The sequence below is a fragment of the Pituophis catenifer genome, unplaced genomic scaffold, assembly GCF_029215685.1.
Source record: "Pituophis catenifer annectens isolate HBS135680 unplaced genomic scaffold, rPitCat1.0.hap2 SCAF_2, whole genome shotgun sequence".
In the NCBI taxonomy this organism is placed as follows: domain Eukaryota; kingdom Metazoa; phylum Chordata; class Lepidosauria; order Squamata; family Colubridae; genus Pituophis; species Pituophis catenifer.
Genome location: NW_027256882.1, coordinates 23,365,931 through 23,389,290, shown reverse-complemented (window position 1 = coordinate 23,389,290; position 23,360 = coordinate 23,365,931). Strand labels below are relative to the sequence as shown.

The following is a 23,360-nucleotide window of genomic DNA, read 5'->3' as shown; positions in this document are numbered from 1 at the left end:
CCAGAGATACAGACGATTCCGAATTTATGTACTTTCCGTCGGGCCCTCAAAACCTTTTTATTTCATCAAGCCGGGCTGGCCTAATCTCTCCAATTGTGTAGTTTTAATTTGGATTTTTAAATGGGAGATTTTAACTGTCAGGCCAAATTGTTTAATATATTTTTAAATGGTTTTTTAAATTTTGTATTTGATGTTTTTTACTTCTGGCTGTTCACCGCCCTGAGTCCTTCGGGAGAAGAGCGGTATATAAATTTAAATATTAAATTAAATTTAAATAATTGTTAGTATTTTTAGTGGTTCAGCCAGGACTGCAAATAATTGAGCAGGATGCAAAATGTAGAGAAAACTTCCTTATCTACAAAATATATATAAACATAATGCATGTGTACAATACGCATGCAGCTCTCTGCAACGTGATTGGAGAAAAAAGAAACTGAAACTGCAAGCACTGTTGCAGAAGCCAATGAACTCTGTACATAATTAAGGTAAGCCTTAACTCAATTCAAGCAATTTAAACTTTTTTCCCCCTAAAGAAAACCCTCCACCCCAAGTGAAGCGAGAAGGCGGCTATTTCTCTCATTTACCCCATAATCCCCCTGTCAGGTTTCGGTGCTATCTTAAATAAATTTCATTTTCAAGCGCAATCTCTCTAATGAATCATTTTTATTTAAGAACATAAAAAGCCGACATTCCTGATTTCATTTTTGCAGTCAAACTGGCCCCTCCTTCCAACCCCCTCCTCTTCTGCTCTCCAACCCCAATGTCCCATTGGCCATCATGCAGATCCATCTCTACCTCCTGGCACGTTCTTTTCACAGGAATGTAGCCCCCACCCTCGTCTCCCAGGAAACACTATCTGTACATACAAAACTAGGTAAAAGTTCATCTTGTTATGTCAGCGCTGGAAGAGAGCCTAATTTGGAACGCTGACACCCCCCTTAAACCCTTGAAAGAAAAGCCCCTTTGTCATAGGTTCCTTTTTTCAGTGCCACTGTAACTTCGAATGTTCACTAAATGAACCCTCCTTTTTCTTTTCATCCATTTCCCTTTTTCTTTTTAAATTCTTAGAATCATAGGACTAGAAGGGAGCAACCACAGAATAACAGAGCTATAGTCTAGTCCTACCTTCCTTGCCCAAGGCAGGAGTCCTTATACGGTTCTAGACAATTTCACATTAGATATTAGGTTTTCACACTCATATCAGATTTTCAAAATCATAATAAAATTGAATTTGGCAAGAAAATTTCCAAGGAGGCCATTTTAATGGACAAACACCAGGAGGCAAGATGTTCCAATTGGCAAGGAAAAGTATTCTCATTTTATACACCTGTAAGGTTTTCGTCCTGTGTGGATTTTTCATGTGCATCTGATTATCAGATAAAAATGTTTGCCAGGTTCTAAGCCCTGATAAAAGTTTCTCTCCAGTAAAAGTTCACTGATGCTGAAAGAGTATTTTTTCAGGTAAACCATAAATTCAAACATTTAAAGTACATTTTCCTATATGGATTAGGGTGTGATTTTTAAGGGACGATTGACAAGAAAATGGTCTCCCACCATCTAAGAGTTTCTAATCCCCTTCCTTTATGAACTCTTATATGACTTCTAAGAGTTGAATAACTATGAAAAACTGTTCTACCATCAGGGCCTATCAGGGCTTTTCCCATGTGAGTTTTCTAATGTCTCGCTTTTGAGCAAAACATTACCACACTCTATGCATCTCTATGGCTTCACCCGAGTATGGATTTTTTGATGCTTTCCAAGGTGTTGTTTTCGGGAAAAACATTTCCCACACTCCACACACAGGTATGGCTTCTCCCCTGTGTGGATTCTCTGATGAGCCCGTAGTCGTGTTTCTGTGACAAAACTTTTCCCACATTCCCCACATTTATAGGGCCTCTCTCCTGTGTGCCCCTTCTGATGTCTCCGAAGTTCAGCAGACTCCACAAATGTTTTCTCACATTCTGGGCACTGATAGGGTCTTTCTCCAGTGTGAAGTTTCTGATGTCGAATTAGGTGTTGCTTATAGCCAAAACATCTCCCACATTCTGGGCACTGATAGGGACTTTCTCCGGTGTGAAGATTCTGATGTCGAATTAGGTGTTGCTTATAGCCAAAACATCTCCCACATTCTGGGCACTGATAGGGTCTTTCTCCGGTGTGAAGTCTCTGATGTCGAATTAGGTCTTGCTTATAGCCAAAACATCTCCCACATTCTGGGCACTTTTCATTTTTCTGCACATGCGCACGTGCGAACGGCTTCTCTCCTTTGTGAATCCTCTCATGTTTTCTAAGATAATATTTGCGATGAAAAGTTTTCTCACACTCCGGACATTTAAACTGCTTCTCTAAGTGGCTTCTCTGATGCTTCCGAAGTGTACCTTTCTGGGTGAAAGATTTCTCACACACTGAGCATTTGTGGTTTCTTTCACCTGTATGGATTTGGCAGTGAATTCTAAGGGATGATGAATGAGCAAATGCTTTCCCACATTCTAAACATTTGAACTTTTTTTCCCCTCTGTGAACATTCTCATGATTTCTGAGGTTTTCTTTTGTACGGAAAAATGTTCCACACTCGATGCACTTATAGGGCTTCACCCCTGTATGGATACTCTGATGTCGAAAAAGACCTTCCTTAAAAGAAAAACATTTATCACAATCCTTACATTTATATAGCTTTTCTCCCGTGTGCGTCCTTTGGTGTCTCCGAAGTTTAGAAGAACTGACAAATCTTTTCTCACATTCTGGGCATTGATAGGGTCTTTCCCCAGTGTGAATTCTCTGATGTTTCAGCAGGTCTGATTTGCTGGAAAAACACTTCCCACATTCTAGGCACGTTTTGCTTTCCTCTTTTGTGTGTGTTTTATTATGTTTGGAAAGAGTTGAGCTCCGAGTGAAACATTTTCCACACTCTAAGCATTTATAAGGACTCTGCCTTGTGTGACTTTTCTCATGTTTTCTAAATAATTCTTTATTACGGAAAGATTTCCCACACTCCAGACATTGATAGGGTTTCCCTCTGGTGTGGATTTGCTGATGTTTAAGCAGCTCTGAGTTTTGGGGAAAGCACAGCCCACATTGCACACACTTGCAGGGCTTCTCTTCAGTCGGGCTGTTCTGAGGCTTAGAAAGACGCCGTCTCTCAGGAAATGTTCCCCAGCGCTTCCAGGATTCCTGAGATTTCTTCCCCTGGTGGATTCGCTGATGGGCTCCAAGGTCCGAGCCTTTAGCAAAACGCTCCCCGCACTCTCCACATTTGTAAGGCTTCAGTCCAGGGTGGCTCCGGAGATGTTTGGCGAAGCTCCACAATCCAGGAAAGGAGTTTCCACAAAGGAAACACAGGTGGGATCCATTCCCCTTATGCAGCGTCCGGTGGATCAAAAGGAGGGACCGGTGAGCAAAGGATTTCCCGCATTTGCAGCATCTGGAGAGTTTCCCCTGATTCCTCTGAGGGGACCTTTGGCCAAAGTGTTCCCCCCTCTGCATAGTTTCCAGGGGCTGCTCACTTCCAGGGCTTTCCATCATGGGAAACTCCAACAAGCAGAACTTTGGCCAAAAAGTTGGAAGATGGGCAGGAGGATGGGCTCCAGCATGAATCCAAAAACTGAGAAGATGAAACCTCTGGTCCCGGTGAGTGACCCAGATTGGGTCCTGCAAGCAGAACTTTGTCCAAAGGGTTTCTTGGTGGCACCTGCAGGATGAAGATAAAAGAAGAGAAGGAGAGAGGAAGATTCAGTTTCTTTGGCTCTCCAAATAGCCGAAATAATAGCTGGAAGATTATATTCCCTCCCCCAGAATCAAAGCAATGCTGGGATCCCCCCTGCGGAGCTGCACTCCCATTCCCTTTTCTTAGCATGATGAGAGGGATGGCTGACAGACTCCCTGTTGCCCCCCATTTGTCTGCCTGAACTGGGGATGATCCCTGCCTTTTCCTTTTTGCCCTGTGTTCGGGACGGTGATGCTACATTACGTGTGACGAACTGGAAAGAGCCCCCATAGGATTTATTTGTGCCAGGTAGATCTACTTGTGTACAGAGTACAACCCATGTAGGTATTCATGGACACTGTTCTTTGGGCCAGCACAAATTGACTATGTCTCCCTCCAAGATTGGCTTCCTATTGTTGCTTTATAGTTTAGGGAGGATGCAAATACATTGATTGGGGCCACCAATGCGGTTTGAACACAATAGGGAACAAACAGGTTCCATTTCAAAAAATTGACCCTATATATGAACCTAAAGAGGAAGACCGATGGAAGCGTGTCATTTTTGGAAGAAAACAACAACTGAGAGCAATGGCTCCTCCTCCACTCCAATGAAGCCCCTCTGGAACTGAACAATCACTGTCATGTTCTCCCCCTAGAAGGGAATATGCAGTCACCCACAAAAGAGCAGCCTTCAACAGTTTCTAAAAAAGAGGCAAAACAGAGCAGATAGTCAATCTAGGCAGGTATGTTATCTCCCTGAAGCAAAAATCAAAGATGCAGCAGAAATTCTTCTCCTGCACATGGAGACCAAAGACACAACAATGAATCTGAAAAGAGCGGATGTGGTTCCCATTTTCAAGAAAGGAAGAAATAAAAAGAGACCATGGAAACTACAAACCAATCGGCCCAAACTCAATATCTGGGAAGATCCTGAAAAAGATAATAAAAACACAGATCTGCTAACATCTAGAAACAAAGTTATAATTAAAAGCCATTATGGTTTGTTAAAAAGAGATCATGCCAAAGCAATCTTATTTTGTTCTTTGACAAAAATGGTTAGTCTAAGGTAGAGAAAAGAAGGATTGGGGGTGACATGATTGTTATTCCAGTATTTGAGAGGCTGCCAAAAAAGAAGAAGAGGTCAACCTATTCTCCAAAGCACCTGAGGGCAGGACAAGAAACAATCCATGGAAAGAAATCAAGGAGAGAAGCAACCTGGAACTAAGGAGAGACTTCCTAAGCGTGAGGACAATTAATCAGTGTAACAACTGGCCTTCTGAAGTTGTGGCTGCTCCAACACTGGAGGCTTTAAAGAATGGACAGCAACCTGTCTGAAATGGTATAGGACAGTTGTCGACAACCCCTGGCTCCGGCTCTTTCAACCCTCCGCTGTGGTTCCCTGTTGAGGGTTCCCACCGCTGGCCGGTCCCACCCCTTACCTTCCCCTCCCAGTGCCCCCAAAGGAGTCTTTGAGGGTGAACACTGAGAGACACCGATTTCTCTGCCTTCTCTGTTCCCACCCAGAGCTGAAGCGAAACAAATGGGCCAGGGTACCCCTCCTTGCTAGGCAAATAATGGATTTTTCAGCTTCTACACAGCTTGGTAGAAAGAAAAGTAAACAATTGAAATACTAAGATAAAAGCAAAGAACATCAATTCTTCTCCATTTAGATGAAACGGAAAGAAAGTGGATCTTTTCTCCCTTGGGAGGAAATTCAATTCAATTCAAGCAATTTAACCCTTTTCCCCCCAATAAAGAAAACCCTCCACCCCCGATTGAAGGGAGGCGGCGGCTATTTCCTGCATTGACCCCATAATCCCCCCTGAGACCCTGGAAAGAGAAGCCCCGCCCTTTGCCCTCCGTGGGGCGGGGCTTCCCCTCCCCCCCCCTTTGCCCAGAGGCTCCCCGTCCAGCCCCGCATCCACCCGGGACCCTCCTGGCACCCCTGGCTCAGCGGGCACTCGGGGCGACCTTCCTCCGGGCAGCCCCAGGGAGAGCGGGAGCCCCACCTGCCCGGAGCGGGGCCGAGGAGCAGCCTTGCCGGACAGCCAAGAATTCGCCCAAAACGCCGCAAGTGGGGAAACCACAGAGAGGGAGGAAGAATAATAGGACGTTCCTAGAGAGGCCCCACAGAGGCTTCTCCCCGCCTTTTCCGGCCCCTCTTCCACTCTGGGAAGTGAGAAGACGCTCTAGCCCATCCTTCCTCTCTTCCCCCGTGATCGGCTGCAGTTTCGGGGTCCCGGTAACGCCGCTTCCCCCTCGGAGGGAGCAGGAGGAGCCGCTTCTTTCCCAGCCGGGCGGAGTCCAGAGAGGCTTCTTCCAGGATTGTTTGGCGAGGGGGGAGACTTGGACGCGGGAGAGGCTACAATTTCCCCCTTTTGTGCCCTTCGGGGCATCAGGAAACTCCGTCCCATAAGCTTTGCTTTCATCGTGGTTTGCTGACTGTGGGTAACTGGTCGGTTTGTATAACTTTCCAAGCCCCGAATGAGCAAACCTTCAGAAGAAGAGTTGGGAGGGAGCTCTGAGGTCATCTAGCCCAACCCCCTGCCTTAGCAAGTGATCCTACTACCCCATCCCAGACAAGGGACTTCTTCTGAAAACCCTCCACTGATGGAGCACCCACAACTTTTGGAGGGAAGCCGTTGCACTGGTTAATGGTTCTCTCAGGAAATTCTCCTTAGTTCTGGGCTGGATAATCCCCTAGTTTATTTTCCAGCCATTGCTTCTTGTTCAGCCTTCGGGTGCTTTGGAGCATAGGTTGTCCCGCTCTTCTTTGTGACAGCTTCTCAAAGTTTGGAAGTCTGCCATCCTCTCACTCTATTCCTTCTCTTCCTTCCACTAGACACAATCAGTTCCTGCAGTCTCAAAATCTTATTTGTATTGTGATACAAAATGTACAAAACCCCAGGGATGAACACAATTTAGCCCAATCTGGAATGTTTAAAACGAGTTCATGAATAAACGTTTGAAAACACTTGGAGGGTTGCAAAGAAACCCCAGGGATAGGACCTAAATTTAATGTGACTTTGCCTTGACTGTTTTGGAAATAAAAATTGAGGTCAAAATGGATATCAGCTCTTCAAGAGAGGCTCAATCAAGAAACAAAACCCAGAAGACTTCTAGAATTCTTATTTTATTTTTATAGGCTATAGTGACAGAATCTTAAGATCAGAATGATGGTATCCATGATATTTGCTGTGACATTCTATGGAAGAGAAAGTTGGACAAAATGAGGAGGACAGGAAGAGTGTGGCAGTTTTTGAACATTAATTTTGAAGAACTCTACCAAGATTATGATAATATGCCAAGTAAATGTCCATCATTTGCACATAGTTTAGTTTCAATTTCTCTCTGACAATCTGTTGTTCAATTCCAAATGTCATTTTGTTTATTTTAAATCTCTCTCTTAACTCTGCCTGTGAAAAATATGATATAGTCAATCCCTCTGCAGTTCTCTCAACTTCACCTTTATTCTGTGTTCTATGTCCAGGCTTACAAAGACATTTTGTATCCCTTCAATAAGGCACTTCAAACATGGTTTTTGAAAGTCTACATTACCTTTTATTGTATCATTAAAAAACAAGCCATCCAAGCCTCAAGTCAGCTCTTTTCTTCTGAATGGGAGACCACCAGAACTTCAGGGAGGGGAGAGATGTGGGGGGGGGGGGGGAAGATGGGCCTCTCCTATCATTTAGGTGCAATGAAAAGAGAAGGCAATTTCCATGAGACCCTTTACCAGAGGAGCCTAAAGAGGCTTTCCTGAATTTCCAGTTGAACCAGAGGCTTTTCTTTTTTTTTTTATTGAAAAAGGTTTACAAATACAAATTTTCCCATTTCCCCCCCCTTTCCCTCCCTAACCCTCCCTAGCCCTCCCCTCCTCCCATGACTTCCCCAAGGTGAAATCCAAATCCACATCATATTATATCATACTGCGCATGCGCGAGATGGCGGTTCCCCAAAGTGCCGGCTAAGATCGGGATGAAGGAGTTGCGACAGGAAACCGGGGGAAGGCCGTTTTTCCACTCATCGGCCCCCTGCCCGATATGCTGAGCCTTTGACAGTTCAAATGAGCCGTCTCCGACAGAAGACGGCTCTCAGATGACCCAGGGACGGCGATGAGAGGATTGCATCAGCTGGGCCCCGCTGGGAGGGCGTCGTCGGCCCTGCAATCGCGCTGAGGCCGTTGGAGTTTTACCGGCCGGATCGGCGCTATTAAACACTGCAGACACTCGGCAATTGTACATCTAATCGGGGGAGGCTACAGGCGCTATGGCTGCTGTAAGATCGTTAGCCCCCCCCGATGAATCCACTGAGATTAAGGCAGCGGGTACTGTGGCAGCCTTGTTGATGGCGGTGAATGTCACACTGGAGATGAGAGGCCGGGAAGATCTGGGCTGTAATTGCCCAGCAAGGACAGGCTATGACTGCGGGGCGGGTGGTCCTGAAGAAGATCTGGGGGGCGGGGAGTTGGCCAGAGGGGAAGTGATAATTATCCATCTTGCTCTTCCCTGGGGTCTCTCCCTCCCCCATTTTTTGTCGCCCCCCCCCCCCCAGACTGTTGCCTGCCTGGTTCGGCCTGTTTGTTTTACTCATCTTCAGTTGTCTGTTGGGACTTTTGTCATCTCCCCTATTTGAAATGCTATCTGACTCCTGGCTCCTCTCGCACCATAAAGTGTTACATCTTATCTTTTCACCCCTATTACTGCCTTATTGGTCTTGTTGTATTGGACAGAGTTATGGAGTTACAGACTGATGAACTATGAATCCTGGTGGACTGCTGCTGCATCATGTTCCCAAGAACTGCTCTATGACTCCGTCGGTGGATGTTCCCCACCTAGTCACCGTGAGAGGGTGGCTGCAGCTGGTTCCGCGGGACTCATTCGTTGCAGCCTTGGATTCTCCACCACTGTAAGAGAGCGGTGGTTATGCCGGCCTGGGTTGACTCCTATTTTACCATCATTATCCCTCTTGTTTATCATCTCGGTTTCTTGTTGCTATTTTCCACCCACTTCTCATATTTATTATGGCTTACACTTCGGCGACCCTCCTTGCTCTGCGAGATGCCCCCCTCTCGCAGACATGGCCTTCGAATTTATCGAAGGCCTACCTCAAGGACGGGTTTTGGAACCCCGAGTGGTGGCATGCTTCTAAGCATGGTTTGAGGGTTTTTTTAATTAATGTTTTTAATCAAATTTTAAGGGGACCCGGGAGGCGGGTGGTAAGGGTTGAGCTGGGGGCGGCTCCTACGGTTCAGCAATTGGGCCTGTCGGATGGTTGTGGGGGGAGGGAGGGAGGAGGAGGGAACAAAGAGGCTCAGCGGAGAGAGGGTCTTCCAATCCTTGTGACAGTTGGGAGACGCAGAGGTCGGGAGAGGGGGGGGCTAGGAGGGCGCTGCCGCTTCGTTCAAGCGGTGGCGCCCTCCTGCCCCCTCAGCTCATCCTGCTCCCCTGACGGCGACAGAGTGCGGAGCCCTGGACTCCGACTGGTGTACTTAAATGCCAGGTCCGTGGTGAACAAGACACTCCTCGTCCGAGATCTTATAGACGAGGAGGACGTGGACCTGGCTTGTATCACTGAGACATGGCTGGGGCCGGAGGGCGGTGTCCCTCTCGTGGATTTGTGTCCCCCAGGTTTCCGGATACTACACCAGCCACGACTCCAGGGGAGGGGCGGAGGAGTGGCGGTAGTTATTAAGGAAAGTCTTAGGCCTAGCGAGGTCACTGTTCCTCAGGTTGGCGGGTGTGAATCCCTCCTTTTGAAATGGGACCCTGGAGTTCAGTCTGGGCTGTTGATCACGTACCTCTCCCCCAGCTGCGTGGCCTCAGCCCTGCCCGCACTACTAGATGTCTTAGCCGAATTGACGGTGGAACTCCCCAACCTTTTGGTTGTGGGAGATTTCAATTTGCCATCGGCCAGTGAGTCATCTGAGTTGGTGCGGGAGTTCATGACCTCCATGACGGCCATGGACCTGACTCAGATTGTACAGGGCCCAACTCATATTGGAGGACACACACTCGACCTTATTTTTCTCTCTGGACAGTGGATAAATGATCGTGGGGAGGGGACTCTATCTATTGACCCTCTGTCATGGACCGATCATTCCCTCCTTAGACTCGACTTTTCCTTCGCCATCCCCCGTCGCAGGGGTGCGGAACCAGTAAGATGGTTCCGCCCCAGGCGCCTGATGGAATCCGAAAGTTTCCTGATGGAGCTTGGGTCATTTCCCGCCTCCTTAGCCCACGATTCATCTGAGACCCTTGTCGCGGCCTGGGAACAAGCTGCGGTGGGGGCCTTGGATCGAATCGCGCCTTTCCGGCCTCTGATCCGACGCAGATCCCGGGCGGCTCCTTGGTTTACCACGGAGCTCAGGGAAATGAAGCATCGGAAAAGACGCCTGGAGGGTGGTTGGAGATCCTCCCGATCCAAGTCCGATCAAACACAACTAAGAACCCATATTAGGTCTTATCTTGTGGCGATGGAAGTGGCGAAACATAACTATTTCGCCACTCTCATTGCATCTGCAGAAAATCGCCCAGCAGCCCTGTTTAGAGTGACCCGCTCCCTCCTTAATCAGGGAGCGAGGGAGGACCCCTTACAGGGCCGTGCTGAGGACTTTGCACAGTTTCTGCAAGATAAAATCACTCAGATTCGGACCGGGTTGGACTCCAACTGGACAGAGTCCAGAGGTGACAGGGCCTAGTCTCGGTGGAGACATCTGGGTTGAGTTTGAGCCTGTTTCATTGGATGACGTGGACAGGATTATGGGTAGGCTGGGGTCTTCCACTTGTTTACTGGTCCCTCCTGGCTTGTTTCGGCAGCCAGGGAGGTGACTGGAGACTGGATCCAGGCTATTGTCAACGCTTCACTAAAGGAAGGGGTCTTTCCCGCTGCGCTTAAAGAGGCGGTGGTTCGACCCCTCCTTAAGAAGCCTAACCTGGATCCTGACGTACTTAACAACTACCGTCCAGTCTCCAACCTTCGCTTTTTAGCGAAGGTTGTTGAGTCCGTGGTGGCACAGCAATTCCCTCAATTCCTGGAGGAAACTGACTACCTGGATCCTTACCAATCTGGTCTCAGGCGTGGCCACAGCACGGAAACGGCATTGGTCGCCCTAGTAAATGATCTCTGGCGGGCCAGGGATGGGGGTTGCTCCTCCATCCTGGTCCTTCTTGACCTCTCAGCGGTGTTCGATACCATCGACCATGGTATCCTGCTGCAGCGGCTCAGGGGGATAGGGTTAGGAGGCACCGTTTTACAGTGGTTCTCCTCCTATCTCTCAGGCCATCTGCAGTCTGTTTGGGCAGGGGGTCAGGAATCCTCCCGGAGGCCTCTCACTTGTGGGGTGCCTCAGGGCTCGGTTCTCTCTCCTCTGCTCTTTAATATCTATATGAAACCGCTGGGTGAGATCATCCATGGTTTTGGGGTGAGGTATCATCAATATGCTGATGATACCCAGCTTTACATCTCCACCCCTGACCACCCTAGGGATGCCCTTTCCATGATGTCCCACTGCCTGGAAGCGGTGCGGGTTTGGATGGGGAGGAACAGGCTTAGACTCAACCCTTCCAAGACTGAGTGGCTGTGGATGCCGGCATCCCGGGATCTGGAGGTTCCATCCTTAATGATCGGAGGTGAAACCCTTGCTCCCTCCGATAGGGTCCGCAACTTGGGTGTCCTTCTGGATTCTCGGCTGTCTTTAGATGACCATCTGACGGCCATAACCAGGGGGGCCTTCGCACAGGTCGGTCTTGTGCGCCAGTTGCGCCCGTTCCTAGACCGGGATGCCCTCGCCACGGTCACCCACGCCCTTGTTACCTCTAGGTTGGACTACTGTAACACCCTCTACATGGGGCTGCCCTTGGGATGTGTCCGGAGGCTTCAGCTAGTCCAAAATGCAGCCGCGCGGGTAGTTACGGGGGCGTATAGATACTCCCGTGTAACACCTCTCCTGCGTGAGCTGCACTGGCTACCGGTGGCACTCCGGATACGTTTCAAGGTGCTGGTGCTCACCTATAAAGCCCTTCATGGCTTAGGCCCAGGGTACTTGCAGGACCATCTCCAGCCGTTCTCCCATCGTCCTGTGCGCTCTCACAGAGTCGGCCTCCTCAGGGTGCCGTCGGCCAAACAATGTCGGCTGACGACCCCCAGGGGAAGGGCATTCTCTGTGGGAGCCCCGACCCTCTGGAATGGATTGCCCACTGAGCTCAGGACAGCCCCCGACCTTCTTTCCTTCCGTCGTGAGCTGAAGACGTGGCTCTTCCGCCAATTAAACTGATCCGTTTGGGGGTACACTGGTATAATTTTAAATCGTTTTTTAATTGGGTTACTGATTTTAATTTGGTATTGTATTGTGATTTGTATTGAAGTTGTCATTTTGTAAGCCGCCTTGAGTCCCTAGGGAGAAAGGCGGCATATAAATCGAAATAAATAAATAAATAAATAAATAAATAAATACTTTACCACCCTTCTATTCTCCCCCCTGTGTACTATACATAACATTGAACTATTCTACCCCGTATATACTATACATTTCTACAGAACATTCAACTAAAAGCTATCTGGTACTTCCTAGTTTGGTATTTATTCTGCACATAATCTATCCATTTCTTCCACTCCCATACATAAGTCTCTTGAGTCCGGTCTTTTAAGTATGCTGATATCTTCGCCATTTCTGCAAAACTGGCCACCTTCAAAGTCCATTCTTCAATAGTAGGCAAAACATCCCTTTTCCAATATTGACCAATGAGTAACCTAGCTGCTGTCACCATGTACAATATCAATTTTGTTTCACCCATTGAAAAACCCTTAACTATATCCAATAAAAACAATTGAGGAGAGAATTTGATTTTTTTCTTCAGAACATTTTGCATAACCCACCAAATTTTTATCCAGAAAGCCTTCACTTTCTTGCAAGTCCACCATATATGATAATATGTAGCATCCAAACAATCACATCTCCAACATTTTGGTTGAACATTAGGATACATGCATTACAATTTCTTAGGATCTAAATGCCACCTATAAAACATTTTATAAAAATTTTCCCTCAAGTTCTGTGACTGCGTAAATTTAACATTCTGAACCCATATTTTTTCCCACGTTTCCATCATAACTGGTTCTGCAAAATTTTGCGCCCATTTTATCATACAATCTTTAACCAATTCATTTTCTGAGTCTCTTTCTAACAAAACATTATAAACTCTCTTAATATGCATTGGGCCTTTCTCTTTTATCTGTCTAACCAATTCTTCTTCATGCAACATTAAACCAGTTTTTTGATCTTCTCTCCATCTCAGTTGAAATTGATTATACTGTAACCAAGTTAAATTAATCCCTTCTTCCAACAGTGTGTTTAATGTCTTTAGTTGCCATCTGCCCCCATCATTAAAAAGTACTTCTTTGTAACCCCCCCCCCGAGTAACTTTATATTTATATTCCGTATAATATGACCGAGATCCAACCACAACGGTATTTTATAATCCCATTTGAACCGGTGCTTCTTCCATACTCTCATCAAGGAGTTTCTAAGCATATGGCTGTTGAATACTTTATCCACTTTATTTTCATAGAATAAATATGCATGCCAACCAAATTCAAGATCATAACTCTCTATATTCAATATTCCAATCTTTGTCCTTCCAAACCAATCACTTGCTTGTGTCAACGCTGCTGCTTCATAGTACAGTCGCAGGTTTGGAAGTTTAAGACCACCCCTTTCACGAACATCTTGCATAATTTTCAATTTCACTCTTGGCTTTTTCTCATTCCAAACAAACTTATTCACTCCTTTTTGCCATTCCGTCAACTGTTTATCACTTTTAAGCACCGGAATCATTTGAAACAAAAATAAAAATCTAGGTAGAACATTCATTTTAACTGCTGCTATTCTTCCAAGTAGAGACAGCTGCAGTTTTTTCCAAGTTTCCATATCCTTTTGTACCTTTCGCCACAACACCTCATAATTGTTTTGGAACAGTTTTATATTTGAATCTGCAACTTGAACTCCTAGATATCTCACCTTTGATACTATTTCAAAGCCTGCCTTCCTTTCAAGTTCCTTCTTTTGATCAACTGTCATATTTTTAACTATCATCTTGGTTTTTTTCTGATTCAGTCTAAATCCTGATACCTTACCATATTCTTCTATAATGTCTTTCATCTGAATTATTGATTCCATCGGCCGTGTTAGGGTAACAACCAGATCATCTGCAAATGCCCTTGTTCTGTAATCCTCTTGCCTTATAACTATTCCATTCAAAGTGCTCGAATATATCAAATATAAATAGGCTTCCGGTTGGTGCCGCCGTCGTCGCTAGACGGTCTCTTTAAGACCGCCGGCCCTGCCGACGGTAAAGAACCGCCTCTACAGCTGAGAGGCGGCTTGAAAAACTCCACGTTCTTGAGGAAACGGGAGGAGAGTCGGCGAGACCAGGTAGAGCCCCCTGCGAAGTCCCCAGATTGTCTTTTTTGCTTCTGGGGAGGAAGCAGGGTGAGGCTCCCTATCCAGCTCGCCGAGGCTCCGGACTCCGGGGACAACTCTGCATCTAGCAGAGCCAGACGACGCGACCAACATAACCAGCGAAAGCCAAGAGAATCATCAAAAATAAACAGGGTGGAATCTGGACTTGAAACTCAAAACTGCAAGTATTTGTATCAGCCCTGTGATAGAATTTAAGAAAGAAGAAAAGTGAAAGTTTGCTAAAATGGCATCCGGCTTCAGCGGCAGTAAAAAAAGCTGAAAGCGAAAGTGGATTTGCCTGAGTGTTTTAACACGTTACAAAGTATCTAAAGCAACAGCGCTGGCTAGAAGAAAAGGGAAAAGTTTTTTTTTAAAGTGATTTTGATCTGTTTCTTCTCCCTTAGAGACTTGATTAAAGCTGGGGAAATTTTTGAGAGGATTTTGTGGTGAAAAGGGAGGGAGGACTTCCTTCTTAGAAAGAATCAGATTGCGTGGCAGAATGGCTTCAAAGCAGACAAAGCTAGCCATTAAAGCTGCAGGGGGGGGGGGGGTTTTCCCCCACTCACAAGTCACAAGAGCAGCCATTAAGTTTGCAGACTCAGAGCCAAGCACAGGAGACTGGTTTTAAAGATTTGAAGGAATTTATTGCTGCGGCTCTGATGAATCAAAATGAAGTTTTGGACCAGAAATTTGAAAAATCTCAACAGGAAATTAAGGAGGTGGTTCAAGAAAAGTATGACAAGATGAAGTGTGACATACTGACAGTTGTGACTGGCTTGTCAGAAGTAGTTGTCCAGATTGATAAAAAAGTGGAAGAACTTAGTTCAGAAGTAGAATCTAAAATGAAGGAAGCTGATTATAAAATTTCTAATGTTGACAATAAAACACAAAGGATTGAAAATGAAGTGACAATGATGCAATTTAGATTCATGGAGTTTGCTGTAAGACTGAGAGGAATAAAGTAAAATAATAGAGAAGATTTGAGAAAGGTTTGTGCTGATGCCCTGGCTGTGATGCTAAAAGTTAGCCCTGAGGAGATTTTGTGCAAGATGGACAAGGTCTATAGAGTGAATTCTTGGGTGGCAAGGCAAAGGCAATTGCCTAGAGATGTGGTGATCTACTTTACAGATAGAAGAATAAGAAATGATATCTTGCAAAAGTCTTTTGTTTCTACTATACAAGTGGATGGAAGGGAGATTGGGATCTACAAAGAGTTGCCGCCTAAGATGCTAAGAGATAGAAAGGACTTTGGATTTTTCGTGACTGAATTAAAGAAACAACAAATTCCATTCAGATGGGATGCTCCAGTTGGCATAATATTGAGGTATCAAGGTGAGAGATATCGATTGAACACTGTTGAAAAAGCGGAAGATTTTTACTTCAATGTTTTTAAAACTGGCGCAACATCTCCACGTACATCCTCAGTGTTAGGTATAGAGGAGGGTGAGAAAGAGAAGCAATTTGAACAAGAGCTTGAAGAGCAGCAGAAACAGATGGAGGTGGAGGCAATGGAAACTCAAGGAGCAACAGGGTTTTTTTTGGATGAACCTTTGCTGGATCTTCCTTTAGAGGCTTTAGGTGGACCACCCAAAAATACAAGAGAAGTGGCAGTGGATCTCGAGTTGATGTCGTATAAAGCTAAAGATCAGCGTATAACGCGAGCAGCTTATAAACAAATTCTAGAGAAACAACAACAGCATAGATCTAAGTTATCGCAAGATAAGAAGGGAGTCAATGGTAAAGCACAAAAATCCAAAGCTATGGGAGGAGCTAAGCCGAAGACTACCAGTCTGGAACAGAAACTTCAGCAAATGCTCTTAACGCTTCAAGAGACTACAAATGACAATTAAGTTTTTATCTTGGAATGTGAATGGACTGAATTCACCACAGAAAAGAAGGAAGATATTTCATTATCTGAGACAATTTAATAATGATGTTATTTGCTTACAAGAAACTCATATTAGAACACAAGATCAGAGGCTTTTCTTCTAGATTTGGTAGATGACTAGAGTGAAGAAACACTGGAACTTTGTTTTTCTATATGACAACAGCTGCAAAGTTCTCTTCACACAGAGATGGAAGGACTCACATATACCCAGAATGTAAGAATGGATGGGGAAGTTGAGTGCTTTGGGTAAAGAAAACTAGATTTTTTTACAGTGTGCTGACAAGAGAATCCAGGAATGGGTTAAGTATGTCTTGTAGCTCATTAGACTGTGTCTGTCTAAGTCAGCCGTTCTCAATCTGGGGGTCGCGACCCCTTTGGGGGTCGAACAGCCATTTCACAGGGGTTGCCAAAGCCTTTTCTCGCCCCCCCCCCACACCTTCACTCACCCTCACCCTCTGCCTCCGTTCGCCGTTCGCTTACCCCGCCCACTCCCAATTTATTGCTGCCTCCTGATGGCTAGAGGGAAAAAAACCTGTTTAAACTCTTGCCGCGGGGCTTCAAAGGGACGCTCTACAGCTGATCAGTGTTAAAAGAAAACAAATGAGTAGACTAATGCCTGCAAAAATAGAAAAAACAGCCCCTTTCAGCTTCAGCATAGGTTAATTACCATAAATTGATTTGATCGGCCTCCCAACTCTCAGCTGATTTGCTCTCAGCTGTTTTGCGGAGGGCTCTATTGCTAGCTAGCTGCAAAAAGGTAAATTGCTGGAGCAGATTTTTTTCCCCCTAACTATGCTGAAAAAGCAAAACTGAAAGTAAAGCAGGGTCTTTGCTGCAACATGACAAAATGAGGCGCAGAGAGATTTCTTTTTCTTTTTTCTCACCAAAAAAGGTAGGTGCAAAACTGCAAACAATGGGAAATTTAGGGCAAAAGAGGAGGTTCAAGATTTTAAAACACAAAAGAAAAAAAGCTCTATTTAACTAGGGAATTGTAATAATTGAGATACTATTAATTGTATATTGTGTTGAAAGCAGAAATGGTTAAGTTGTGGTTTGGAGGAATATATGGGGGAAATTATTTGGTTTATTATTATTGGTAAATATAATTAATTGATTTGTAAGAAATTGGATTGCATGGAAATAATTGGAATATTCATGTTCATATTGATTAATATACAAAAAAGATAGTTAATAACTAATTGACTTATATTAAAATGTTGAATTTGTATTAATTAATTAATTAACCAATGTGAGAATGGATATAAAAATAGATGACAATGCGAAGGGGTGTAATATAGAAGGGAAAAATTGAATTTGATTAAGATTAGAGATGAGGATGAAGGGTAATATTGGTTTTTTAAAAAAAATAGATGAGGAATAAATATGGCAAAAAGGAAATATAGAAATTGTAAATTTAATTGAAATGACTAAACACTGTTTAAATTTGTGAACCGGCCAAATACTCTGTTCAAAGAAAATACATTGTATGTTTGTATGTGTGTTTCTACCTATTGCTATTTATTCATATTTGTTCTCTTTTATTCTTTAAAGTTTAACAATTCATTCTTTATCTTAATATCTTTATATTTGTTTGGGGTTGGCTTTCTTCCCTTTCATCTTTTTTATTGTACAACAATCTTTCTCCTCAAACCTACCACCTCTCTCTTTTCTTTCCTTCTTACTTTCTCTTCCCCCCTTCTTCTCCTCCCTACTTCCTCTTCCTTTCTCCTTCTCCTCCTCTCTTCCTCCCTCTCTTACCCTCACTCCTACTCTTTCCCTTCCCTTCCTTCATCCCTCTCTATTGCTGTATCCTTTTATGCATATTTATTTTATTTATTTATTTATTAGATTTTTATACCGCCCCCTCTCCCGAAGGACTCGGGGCGGTGTACACCCAAAATTAAAAAACATCCAATATAAACATTAAAATACGTTTAAAACAGAATTAAGTCCAAAATGGCTCCCCAATTTAAAACGCCTTACCCATGACCCTATAAATAAGACGAATTTAAAATTTAAAATTTCCAGATTTAAAAAGGGGGAAGATTTAGGCCAGGCCAGCTTGATAAAATAGAAAAGTCTTAAGTGCGCGGCGGAAGGTGCGCAGATCCGGGATCCTACGTATCTCCGGGGGGAGTTCGTTCCAGATCGTAGGTGCCCCCACAGAGAAGGCTCTCCCCCTAGGGGCCGACAGCCGACATTGTTTGGCCGACGGCACCCGGAGGAGCCCCTCTCTATGGGAGCGTACTGGCCGGTGGGAGGCTATTGGTGGTAGCAGGCAGTCCCGTAAATAACCAGGTCCTAAGCCATGGAGCGCTTTTGTTGTGGCCCCGCCCTCTGAGCCTGTCCCATCGGAGGAAGAAAGCTCCGAGCATGAGGAACAGGAGTCAGCCAGGCCTCCCTCTCCAGGCCCCTCCCCTCTGGCACTGTTTCAGGTGCCGGCCGAGGGAGAGGAGATTAGCAGGGAGACAGGTGGCTCGGATGAAAGCGGAGAAGAAACATCATTCCTGGATGCACGCCTCCGAAGGCATGATAAACGATTGCAGCAGCTCAGGAGGCGTGCTAGGGATTAGAACTGAGTCACTGGACCACACCCCAGAGACTATATAATAGAGGGTGGTGGTCAGTGATCCTTGTGACGAACAAAACTAACCTTGGATAGTCACTAAAGCCTCGTTCGAAACTGCTGGGAGGAATATTTATTGTTGTTGGACATTTGGAAGCTGAGTATCTTTCTGTTTTTCTGTGGAAATAAAGGCACTTGGCAGACGGTGTGTCTATCGCTGCCAAGTTGGAGATAAAGAAACTGGGTGTGTTCCAAAGTGTTTCCTTAACCCTCGGCTGGCTGTGTTTGTGTGTGTGTGTGTGGACGGGGACAGATCAGCTTTAAAGGTGATAACCAGAACCTTGAAGTGCACTCGGAAGACCACCGGGAGCCAGTGCAGCTCGCGCAGAAGAGGTGTTACATGGGAACTCCATGTCGTTCCCATCACCACCCGCGCAGCCGCACTCTGCGCCAGTTGGAGCCTCCGAGTGCACCTCAAGGGGAGCCCCATGTAGAGAGTGTTGCAGTAGTCCAAACGAGAGGTAACGAGGGCATGAGTGACTGTGTGTAGGGAGTCCCGATCTAGATAGGGACACAACTGGCGGATCAGGCGAACCTGATGGAAAATCCTCCCGGTCACGGCCATCACATGCTCTTCTAAAGACAGCCGTGAATCCAGGAGGACACCCAAGTTGCGAGCCCTATCCGTGGGGGCCAATGATTTGCCCCCAATAGTCAGCGATGGCACCAGCTGACTATATCGGGACGTCGGAAACCACAGCCACTCGGTCTTGGATGGGTTGAGCCTGAGCCTGTTCCTCCCCATCCAGATCCGTACGGCCTCCAGGCACTGGGACATCACTTCAAGGGCATCGTTGGGGTGGTCCGGGGTGGACCACTGGGCGAGCTGCTGGGCGAGATCATCCGTGGTTTTGGGGTGAAGTACCACCCCAAAACCACGGATGATCTCGCCCAGCGGCTTTACATAAATGTTGAACAAAAGGGGCGAGAGGACCGATCCCTGCAGCACCCCACATATGAGGGGCCTCGGGTTCAACCTCTGCCCCCGTCAACACAGACTGCGACCGGTCAGAGAGAAAGGAGGAGAACCACCTTAGTATGGTGCCTCCCACCCCCAACTCTTCCAACCGGTGCAGCATGATACCATGGTCGATGGTATCAAAAGCCGCTGAGAGATCTAACAGGACCAGGACTGAGAAGCAACCCCTGTCCCGAGCCCTCCAGAGATCATCAACCAACGCGACAAATGCCGTTTCCATGCTGTACCCAGGCCTGAAACCCGACTGGAACGGATCCAGATACGATATGGACTACTCGGAGGGCTGAAAAAGTTATTTTTGACTGGTTGGTCCTCACACTTTTGACCAGTCCTCAAACTTACGACTGTCCTCATATTTTACGTTTTGGTGACACGGTTGTTAAGAATGCTACAATGGGCATAAATGATGACCGGTCAAAAGTGCGAGGACCTGTCAGAAATCAAATTTTTCAGCCCTCTGAGTAGTCCTTTTGTGCACATGGACTACTTAGAGGGCTGAAAAAGTTATTTTTGACCGGTCCTCGCACTTTTGACCAGTCCTCGAATTTACGACTGTCCTCACATTTTACGTTTTTTGCCCTATCTTATCACCATGGTGAAGAGAAGCAGTTGTGAAATGAGTGACATGGTTGTTAAGAATGCTGCACTGTTGTAGAATGAAGGGACCAAACAACATTCCTGGGTCAGCCAGAGACAGTTTTATTGCGCAAGGTTCAGAGCCAGTTTTGTACCTGAAGCTTTGAACCTGGAAAGAACTCTGATACAACTGTTTTTATACATTTCTAAGACAAAGGATTCGGTGAGATCATGCATTTTCCATATATGGTTACATACATTTGATAATATGTTCATCTAATTACTAAACCATTAGTAAACCATTATTTTTAGTTTATAAGATTATCTTTAGCTAGACAACCTTTCTTAAGTGCTGTAGTTGTTAATGGGAAATTTACTGCTGTCCTTAGGTAAATTTATTGGATTAAGTAATTCTTTGTAACATATATGTCCTTGTGTCATTCACAGTGAGGTCACTCAGATGTTTTCCATATGGCTGTCCTTCCGTGACATCTAGGTCTCATCAGAAGATATATTACCACTTAATGGGGTTTAGCTGCTTTTAATGTAATCTCCAAGCAAGCACTTTTCTCTCTTATAATAATGTGAATAGAGAGGATCTCTCAGAGTTCATGTATCTGACTCTGTATGATTCCTTTCTTTTATCCACATTAGCACGGGCATAAATGTGAGGATGGTCATAAGTGTGAGGACCAGTCAAAAGTGCGAGGACATGTCAGAAATGACTTTTTTCAGCCCTCTGAGTAGTCCCTATGCACATAGCCATGGCCACCCGGTCACATGACCAGCTAGCCACGCCCACCCAGTCACATGACCTCCAAGCCACGCCCACAATATAAGCCACACCCACAGAACCGGTAGTAAAAAAATTTAGAACCCACCCCTGGTTGGGGGTCACCACAACATGAGGAACTGTATTAAAAGGTCGTGGCATTAGGAAGGTTGAGAACCAATTTAAGACCTCCAGTGGTACATGGCTACCCTACATGGGACCTGCCCAAAGTCCTGCAGGCTCTCAGCCCTACACCCTTCGAGCTGCTCTGTTCAGCCAGCCTGCGCTTCCTTACCTACAAAGTAGCCTTCCTCGTGGCCATCACGTTGGCCAGATTTCTGAACTAACAGCTCTCTATAAGGAAGGACCTGTCAGTGTCCCACTAGAATAGGGTGGTCCTGTGGTTGGCCCCCATCTGCGGTCCTGTGGTTGGACTTCACCTGGAAGTACACCCCATCTGTGTGGGTGACACAGGGCCCCACCGATGAAATCTGTTGAGCAGCAACATGGTCCTCTCCATCCTTGTTCATAAGGCACTACCAACTCAACGCCTTCACTTCGGCTGAAGCAGATTTCGGCAGGTGAGGCCTCCGGAGGGTGCACACAGAACCGGGGACTCCGGCCCAGACCACTGCCCGCCCATAGGACAAGCCAGCTTTGGTATGTCCCATTCCTGGATTCTCTCATCAGCACACTGGAGAAGGGGTGTTGGTCTTACCTGATACACTCCTTCTCAGTGTGTTGAGAGAGAATCTATCTAAACCCTGGAGACCGTCTGGTCCTGAGTCCAGGAGTGGGCACCATTAGAGCCAAAACATGTCAAGTCAGTCACTACGCCTTCATCAAAACTGGGGACCACGGGCAAAGGGAGGCGTGTCCCCACAACTTTGACAGACTCAGTCTAATGAGCTACGAGACAGAGTTAACCGATTCCTGGATTCTCTCTCAGCACACCGAGGAGCGTATCAGGTATTGTATTTGTATTTGTATTTATTGAATTTATATACCGCCCTACTCCCGAAGGACTCAGGGCGGTGAACAGCCATAAAAATAAAACATGAAAGTACAAAATTTAAAATAGAGATAAAACAAATTAAATAAATTTGGCTGAACCATATTTAAAACCCCAATAATTTAAAACCAAATTTAAAATTCCCATTTAAAAGCGGAGAAGTTTAGGTCAGGCCGGCTTGCTGGAATAGGAACGTCTTAAGCGTGCGACAGAAGGTACGCAGATCCGGAATCCTCCGTATCTCGGGGGGGAGCTCGTTCCAGATAGTAGGTGCCTCCACAGAGAAGGCTCTCCCCCTGGGGGCCGCCAGTCGACATTGTTTGGCCGACGGCACCCGGAGGAGCCCCTCTCTATGGGAGCGTACTGGTCGGTGGGAGGCTATTGGTGGTAGCAGGCGGTCCCGTAGATAACCAGATCCTAAGCCATGGAGCGCTCTAAAGGTGATAACCAAAGGTAAGACCAACACCCCTTCTATATGACAACAGCAGCAAGGCTCTCTTCACACACAGATGTAAAAACTCACATAAACCTAGAATGGAAGAATGGATGGGGAAGTTGACTGCTTTGGGTAAAAAAAACTTTGTCTACATTCCTTCTACTTGGAAACCACTCTTGGATTTCCTTGTAAATTGAAAGAAATGAAATTTAAACCTGGATTTTTATAATTTAAATGTTTATAATAATAAACATACTGTTTGTTATGGTTTATTCTAATTCAAAGACTTACTGATACTTAGGATTTTACCTGGATTGCAGGAAGTTGGAAGTTACTTTTTCTCTGTAGCTATTTCCCTTTTTGTATCCACTCTCCAATTTTACTTCCCCCCGCCCATTTTTTTAGTTCTTTCTCCTTCGTTTTCTTATACTTTATGTTTTTCTAAAATTTAACAAAGCTTACAAACTTTTATATGATTTTAAGGGATTAATCCACTATGAAAAACTGTTCTACCATCAGGGCATACTGGAGCTTTTCCCATGTGGTTTTTCTGATGTCTCAATTTTGAGCAGACTCCACAAATCTTTTCTCACATTCTGGACATTAATAGGGTTTGTCTCCAGTGTGAAATCTCTGATGTCGAAATTAGGTGTGACTTTTCAACAAAACATCTCCACAGTCGTCAGAGTTCCAGATTGTCCAGGCCCAGGATTTCTAGCCTGGTGGCGTAGTGAATTCTATGATGAGCAGAGGAGCGCAGTACTCTTCCTATGAAATACTTCTGGACCTGCTCTATATACAATAGGGATTCCAAGCAGGTGAACAGTATTCAAGAATTGGTCTGGCAAAGGTTTTATACTCTTTAGTTAACAATACAGTATTACCAGAAGAGAAGCTTTGCAAAATTAA

The 23,360-nt window shown here is 45.5% G+C and overlaps 1 protein-coding gene across 1 annotated transcript in view; it reads right to left on the bottom strand.

The window, feature by feature from the left end:
* Positions 1-761: 761 nt before the first annotated feature.
* LOC139311887 (zinc finger protein 11-like) overlaps positions 762-23,360 on the bottom strand; it is a 34,334-nt gene continuing 11,735 nt past the window's right edge. Inside the window, exons 2-3 of the mRNA XM_070936410.1 lie at positions 11,647-11,660; positions 762-2,844 (exon numbers count right to left, since the gene is read on the bottom strand). Of these exons, the coding sequence (XP_070792511.1) occupies positions 1,720-2,844; positions 11,647-11,660 (1,139 nt within the window). The 3' untranslated portion in view covers positions 762-1,719. The remainder of the gene's footprint in view (positions 2,845-11,646; positions 11,661-23,360) is intronic.